This window comes from Ipomoea nil, unplaced genomic scaffold (genome assembly GCF_001879475.1).
Source record: "Ipomoea nil cultivar Tokyo-kokei standard unplaced genomic scaffold, Asagao_1.1 scaffold2144, whole genome shotgun sequence".
Taxonomy (NCBI): Eukaryota; Viridiplantae; Streptophyta; class Magnoliopsida; order Solanales; family Convolvulaceae; genus Ipomoea; species Ipomoea nil.
The window spans coordinates 5371319-5379133 of record NW_017618572.1 but is presented as its reverse complement, the minus strand read 5'-3'; the positions used below and the strand labels follow the sequence as shown (position 1 = coordinate 5379133).

The window sequence follows — 7815 nt, the reverse complement described above, 5'->3', positions numbered from 1 at the left end:
CGCTACTGTTGTACAACAGTGGCGAAATGCCTTTTACAACAGTAGCGAATGTGCAATTTTGTACTAGTGATGTTCGATTTTGTACTAGTGTCTCTAAAAAACCCAAGTATAACTTTCCTGTAAAAGCCTCTGTTTCAAATGAAGTCAACCCTACTAAATCCACTCTAAATGAGTCTGTTGTCCCACATTCTGAACAGTCTGATTCTATCCATCCATCTGATACAAATGTTGTTATTCATGTGTATGCTTCTTCTAGTTTGGCTCTAGAACATGCTCGCTACTTTACAAATTTACCCACCGAGTCTGTTCCTGTACCCTATAAAGTCATAGTACAAAAACCTGTGTTTTCTAATCCAGAAGAGAGTGATGATGAGAAACTTCTTTCTGAACTGCTTGGTGCTACCTCATTTCCTGTTGGCCAAGAGGAGAGTCAATCTGTGGCTGAAACTGCTCATCCTGAGTCTTCAAAGTTTAAATCGGAGAGATTCAAAAAGTTATGTCCACTACTACTGTTATGGGCTCTGAAACAAGCCACTCTGTGTCACCTAGTCCGGTTGAAAGGTCACCTAACAGGAATACCCAGAAATCCAAAAGAAAATGTGCTCCTGAAAAGTTTCTGGTTAATCTTACTGATGAGCCCTCATTGGAAAAAAGTTCTAAGAAGAAAAGGAAGACTATTGAATCTAAGAAAGTTGAAGTGGATCCTCCTGTACATCAAGTGTTCAAAAATCTAAGGTTCTTTGTGAAGGGAAAAGGACAAGTTGCTCCACTTCCTGCACCTAATGGAAAGAAGGCTAAGGGGCACTCAAGGACTAGAGGAAGAAGTGTCACCCCAACTGAAGCTCCACCTCCAGAAAGTTCAGATACATCTGAGTACATACCTGTGTTTGTTGATGCAGAAGCAGAATCCAAATGGGACTCCATGATCAAGAGAGAACTAATTATTCAAAGGTCCATTGATATCAAACAGATGAATTCTGTCTGTGATGTGGTTCCACTGCTGCAGAAAGTTGGTTTGTTGAATACTGTTTACCAAGTTGGTCCTTACTCAAAGTTACTGATTTATGAGTTTTATTGCAATCTGAATGAAGCCATAGATGATCCATCAAGCAAGAAATTCCTAAAGATATTTGTTAGAGGCAAGTGGTACATTTTTTGACCTGATGTTGTCAATTCTTTCTATGGACTAAGCTCTAAGAATGCAGAAGAAATGTCTGACTGGGATCTAGTGGCCAAAACATTGACTGAAGGCTTACTGACTGAGTGGCCATCTACTGATTCTGATGCTTTATCCAGTTCTGACTTCACATCGAAGTTTGTTATTCTTCACAGGATTGCTCTACACAACTTCCCTCTGCTCATTTTTACACTGTTGGTTAAACACTTGCTGGTCTATTGTACAGAATTGGTACTAAAAAACCAGTTGACTTAGGCAGATGGATATTTGATCATGTGCTGACGTTGGTCCACCCAAGGGAACAAAAGGTAAAATTGCTCTATCCAAATCTGATCTTTGGAATGCTGACAAGTCAGGGATTGATCCCTTTGGCAAATGAGGTGGTTTGGACCTCACTGTATTCACTACAAGAAAAATCGCAAATCGCGACGGAATTTTTCTGTCGCGAATGGGCAATATTCCGTCGCGAATCGCATTTCGCGACGGAATTTATTCCGTCGTCTATCGCCTTGTCGTATTTTGATAGACGACAGAATAATTCCGTCGCAACTTTTGGTGACGGACTTAGCGAAGTATTCCATCACGATTCCGTCGCCCATTTTGCAACTGAACTGTTTCCGTCGTTATTTTTGAATCAAATATTCCGTCGCCCATTTCACAACGGAAATGTTTCCCGTCACAATTCCGTCGCATCATTTGCAACAAATAATCCATCCCAAATCTTATATTTCGTCGCGATTTCGTCGCCTTTTTGAATTATTTAAAATAAAATTCTGATTTTAAATAGTAATGACTGTTTTTTAAATATCTTATTTGCCTATATCTCAATCATAGCAATTAAACGCCTTAAGCTGGGAAAAAAGCAACATAGAAGATGACGATGATGCTTTATTATTTAAAATTTCAAAACTAAAACGAAAGGTTTAACAGGATGCGTCATTAGTCTCTCTAACAGCTACACTACAGTAATCATGTACACATGATTTTCAAATACTTCTACATGATGGTTCCACTGGGAATCAATGCATCCTTGATTATTGTGACGATTCCACTTTTAATGAAATATCCTTCAGTTCCCCTAGCTGCTTCTTGAACATTTTCACTGTTAATGATCTGAAACAATCAAGAGTCAAGTTAGCTGCTTCTTTATGTTACACGTGCACAGGAAGATTGAGCACACTTGTTCACTACATTAATGGCCAAGTTTTTAAAAGCAAAAAGAGGAGAAGAGCATAAAACTATTTGATATCAAACCTTCACATCATTCCCAATACGAGCATTCTTGTCAATGATTGCTCTTTTGATGTGTGAATTCTTGCCAATTCCAATTGGAACACTTCCCTTTGCAGCCAGAAGTCCTGTCAGCATCCGTCTGAAGCAAGAAACCAAAGGATATGAAAATGGCTATAAATTGCTAAAGGAAGAAAGAAGCATATATAACAACAAAATTGTGATTTTAAACAACAACAGTTTAAAAAGAAATCTTATTCAAGACACAATCGCAAGACCAGATCTTTACTTTTCTTTTCTTTTTTTTTTTTTTTTTATAGTGAAAACAAATACAGATCCGTCAAGATTATCAAAACAAAGGATTTCGTGAACAGCTAAGCGGTATGAGAAAGTATATCACATAACAATGCATAACCTGGCTTGAAATGTGATTCATTTATAGAGCCTTGGTTCAGATTGGTTTAAGAAGGAGAAGACAAAAGCTATAGGGCAATGATTGTTGAGAAGAGGTACCTTGTTAATGGCAGCCATGGCCTCAATTACTTCACATCCGACATCTAACATAACAGAAATGTACAAGGGCCAATAGTTTGTTTTTTGAAAAAATAAAATAATAAGCACATATCATACATAGTGTATAAAACAAAAGAAAATATTAGAAACACTGACTATTGCCTCCCAGAGCTACTGCCTGATTTCCTCAAAATTGCCAATCTTTTTGCTTACTTAACGAACTCACTGCAATAAGAAGAGGTTATTAATTGTTAAGGTGAAGTTGTGCAAATTTAATATAATGTTTCAAATCTGGTTCATCCCATGTAAACCAAAATGTAATTGAAGCTCATAAATTCAGTCAATCCTTTATATATAGAAAAGATCTACGATAAACAAAATCATTTGAATGTATCACTCATAAGGTTAGCAGCATAGAATGCACAGGTTGAAATATTCACTCCCATTTAAAGCCTTCCTACTGCCCAAATAGAGGAAGGAAGCTATTTGAAGCCTCATATCTTTAAAATCAAATTTCCCATTCAATTCCAGTTTATATATAGTTCCAACTTTACAGCAATATAATTATATAGCACATTAACACATCCTAGCTTCCTCAAACAGAAATATAGATGCACAAACCAATTTCGACATTTAAGCCATCTAGAAATATAGATAAACAAATTAATTTAACAGTGGAAGAAACATACAAACAGCCATCTAGAAATATAGATACACAAACATCATATTTGAAAACTATATGCCTAAGAATAATGTACATGTAATACATCTTAAAGTTGGTACTATATGCCTATATGGGTGAACATTACAATAATAAAGAACCAAGAGTGTCCATCAATCCAAAAACAAACTAAATTGTTGCCAAGAGAGTCATGCAATTGTGCTCAGGCATTATGTTCAAATACTATTACCAGTATTCTTGACAAAAGTTAAACTGAAAAACAGAGGACAAAGCTTGATGTTGTGCTTACTGCTCAGGCATTGTGTTCAAATACTAAACTCAAGTTTCAACAATATACATAAACAAAAGGGGAAACCACTGAAATCTAGGGCACATGAATTTAAATATATACTGATAGGATTATTACTAGTCTGCAAAACACTTAAATAATAGGAATATAGGATTATTAATATGTTGTAAAATCAGTTAATATGTTGAGTGTAAACTGTAAAGTGTACCTCGGTCTCGTGGGTAGCAGCTTCGTCCATTCATCGTTGGCAAGGGTGGAGACCGGAGACAAGGGTCGTCGTCGTTGGCAAGGGAGTCTTCCAGTGTCCGTGTCTCGTTGGGCATTTAATACTAAACATTAAACATAACACATGAAGTCATGAACACAGTTTAATGAGAAATACATAAACAGTGACGAACACATAAACAAAGCATTAAGGCAGTGGATTGTGAATTTATAAAATTTATACTCACAGTGAGAAAATAAAATTTATATAAACAGTGAGGAACACATAAACAAAGTATTAATAATGTAGCCTAAAATTTATAGCTGCGGATTATTAGTGAGGAACACATAAACAATTGTATTGTGAGTGGATTAAACAGTGAGGTCAAAGCATTATAAACAAAGCATTACTAGTGAGGAACACATAAAAAATTTGTATTGTGAGTGGATTAAACAGTGAGGTCAAACATTAATGCTGCATTAAGGTGAATTTATAAAATTCATACTCACAGTGAAAAATAAAATTTATATAAAATGAATTAAGGCAATGGATTGTAAATTTATAAAATTTATAATCAAACAAAGAGGTTGGGTTGTTCACTAGTTCACTTCATGCTCAATAAGTAAGAGCTAAGGGGTCGTTTACTAACTTGGAAAAATGGAGAATTTTCCAAAAAAATGGAAAAATTGAGAATGGAAAAAATAAAAATTGGAAAAGTTGTTTACTAAATTTCTTCTTCCAAATGCCTTTTCTATCTCCATTCTTCCGTTTCTATATGATTTTGGAGAGAGGAAATTTTGAGTTCTCCATTTAGAGGATTGGAAAAAATGTGCGTGAATAGTGTATATTGACCTTGAAGTCTAGTGTTCGAATCTTGTCTTGGGCGCATTCCTTTGTTTCTTTTTTCCTCTCTTCTTCTTTTCATTCCTCTTTATTTTTTATTCCTCATCAATTTCTTTTCCTCTTCTTCTTTTTATTCTTCCTCTTCGGTTCCATTTTTAATTCCTTCACTTCAGTTATTATTATTATTACTATTATTACTATTATTATTATTATTATTATTACTATTACTATTATTATTATATCATTATTATTATTATTATTCCTAGTTGGCGCTTCCTCTTCAGTTTTTTATTACTTTATTATTATTATTATTATTATTATTATTATTATTACTCTTCCTCGATGGTTTGGCTCTTCCTCTTCAGTTTTTATTGCTTATCATCATCATCATCATCATCATCATCATCATCATCATCATCATCATCATCATCATCATCATCATCATCATCATCATCATCATCATCATCATCATCATCATCATCATCATCATCATCATCATCATCATCATCATCATCATCATCATCATCATCATCATCATCATCATCATCATCATCATCATCATCATCATCATCATCATCATCATCATCATCATCATCATCATCATCATCATCATCATCATCATCATCATCATCATTATTGTCATTATTATCTCTGTTGTAGAAATGTACAAATGTTTATATGTAATGATTGTATTTAATTTAATGAAATTAAAAAATTAGAGAAATAAAAAACTAGAGGGATAGGGGATGAAAATTAGAAAATTGGAGAAATGGAAAACTGGAAGAATGGAGAAGGAAAACTGGAGAAATGGAAAACTGGAAATGGAAAAACAGAGAAATGAAGTAAACGACCCCTAAATACTTCCAGTTTATAAAATTTATACTCACACACTCGCAGTGACAGTTTATAAAATTTATACTCACACACTCAGAGTGACACTTTATACTGCCAAGACTCACAACAAATGAACACAATTAATTTTAATATAAAATTTAAAGTAAACAACAATTATAAATTACCTGAGAATCTGATTTGAGAGGGCTGAGGCGCGAGGCTGACCGGCGACTCCGAGTCGGCGCAAGGCAGTGAGGCGAGCGGGCTGCCGGCTGCATGGAGACTGGAGACTGGAGAGTGGAGAGAGGGCACCTGGGGGAGTGCTGGGCTGCGACTCCTCTCTCGTCGGAGACTCGGAGAGGCGGAGAGGGCTGCGCGGCGTCGCGGCTTCTCAAGGTCTGCAGTCTGTAGTCTCTGCACTAGGGTTTGCGAAGCGGCGAATTGAGAGAATTGACAGACAAAATTTAATATTAAGACTCACTAAGGTAAGGATTTTATAATTATATAATTTATTTATAATATATATATATATATATATATATATATATATATATATATATAATGTCGGTTATTCTGTTACCGCGGTTTTTAACCTCAAATAACTGATTAGCCGAATAATCGATTTTTTTTTCATTGTAATCCATAACCGACCGAAAACCGAAATTTTCGATCGGTTCAGTTATCGGTTATCGTTTTTCGGTATTTTTGCTCACTCCTAGCTTGAGTTAGGGCTTGGCCGCTTGGGGAATGGGGGCGGGAGTTGGGGATTGGGAAGCAATAGAATAGAAGATTAGGTAGAAATTTACTTATTATTTTTTATTATTATTTTAATTTTAATTTCATATTAAAAACGCCACCGTTTAACTTAGAAGAAAAAATAAAATTTAACAAAACTATTGCGACAGAATACAAACGGTCGCAATTTCCATCGCAATATTGAGCCAATACATCAAAAATTAATTCATTTAACGACGGAAACAAGTCGGTCGCAATTTCCGTCGCGAAATCGCGACGGAACGAACATCGGTCGCCTTTTCCGTCGCAAAATGGGCGACGGAAATTAGTTCCGTTGTAAATTCGGTCGTGAATATTTTGCCGCCAATATTTCGCGGGCTTTATTTATCTTTGCGACGCCTTTTCCATCGCCATTTTGCAACGGAATGTATTCGGTCGCTAAATGGCGACGGAATATATTCCGTCGCGATTCGTGATTTTTCTTGTAGTGATTACACAGTCGACTCTCGTCTCCTTGGTGGAAAGCATATCCGTGATGTTCAGCCAGTTGATCCTCTGAAGGATTCCATCTATGATGAAGACGCTGATACTCCCTATGTTCATGGTCTGAAGCTATCCAGGCATTTAAAGATACATGTTGAAGAGCTACACACTGCAGTAACATTATCAATAATCAAATCAACTCAATGTTGCGCGCACTGAACTAGCTACTGTCCTTCTCCGTATGAGCCTATCAGAGTCTGAACCACCTGCTGCCCCCTGGTATGACAGTGGAGACCCTCTTGTGGTTTAAATTTCTTTGACTATCATTTTGCACAAAGGGGGAGTAAACTCAGGGGGAGTAAAAACTCAGGGGGGAGACTTAGGGGGAGTAAAAGTTTTTTGGAAGTTGTCTGCCTGCCTGCCTGAAGATAAAGTTGTCCCATCTGGCCCTGTATGGGCGTTTGTTCTGATGATTTCTCGTTTTTATCACGACTTGTGTGTTGTTGTTTTTTAATGGGTTGTAATCAAATTGTTGTTGTTGTTGTTTTTTTTTTTTTTTTTTTTTTTTTTTTTTTTGTGTTGGGTTCAAGCTGCTGGCGATATTGGCCTATCTTTAGTTTTTGCCTTATTGCATTAATTTCTGGCCTACGTTTTTTTAGTTGAGTTGTTTTGCCAAATAATAGCCAAAGGGGGAGTTTGTTAGTGTTTTTAAGTTTAGAATAAAAATCCCAACATGTAATTGGCAATATTATTATGGCACTAAGATAGGCTATAGTTTAGTGTTTGTCAAGTTTGAAGACTAAAGGCCTGATTGATCAGGTAAC

At 35.9% G+C, this 7815-nt stretch overlaps 1 protein-coding gene and 1 long non-coding RNA gene across 2 annotated transcripts; both read right to left on the bottom strand.

The window, feature by feature from the left end:
• Positions 1-2098: 2098 nt before the first annotated feature.
• On the bottom strand, positions 2099-2549 carry LOC109148530 (glucose-1-phosphate adenylyltransferase small subunit 1, chloroplastic-like). Its single transcript, XM_019296272.1, has 2 exons — positions 2432-2549; positions 2099-2290 (listed from the first exon to the last, which is right to left on the bottom strand). Exons 1-2 carry the CDS (start codon positions 2543-2545, stop codon positions 2174-2176), a joined length of 231 nt encoding a protein of 76 aa, XP_019151817.1. The 5' UTR covers positions 2546-2549; the 3' UTR covers positions 2099-2173.
• A 559-nt stretch (positions 2550-3108) lies between these two features.
• On the bottom strand, positions 3109-6211 carry LOC109148534. Its single transcript, XR_002048822.1, has 3 exons — positions 5959-6211; positions 4100-4220; positions 3109-3145 (listed from the first exon to the last, which is right to left on the bottom strand). It is a non-coding gene; the product is annotated as an uncharacterized LOC109148534 (long non-coding RNA).
• Between the last annotated feature and the right edge of the window lie 1604 nt (positions 6212-7815).

Excerpts from the sequence above, each read along its gene's own strand:
- LOC109148530 (XM_019296272.1), bottom strand. The coding sequence starts at position 2,545 with ATGCTGACAGGACTTCTGGCTGCAAAGGGAAGTGTTCCAATTGGAATT. Across the intron at positions 2,291-2,431 it reads GTATTGGGAATGATGTGAAG|ATCATTAACAGTGAAAATGT; the intron begins GTTTGATATCAA and ends TGATTGTTTCAG.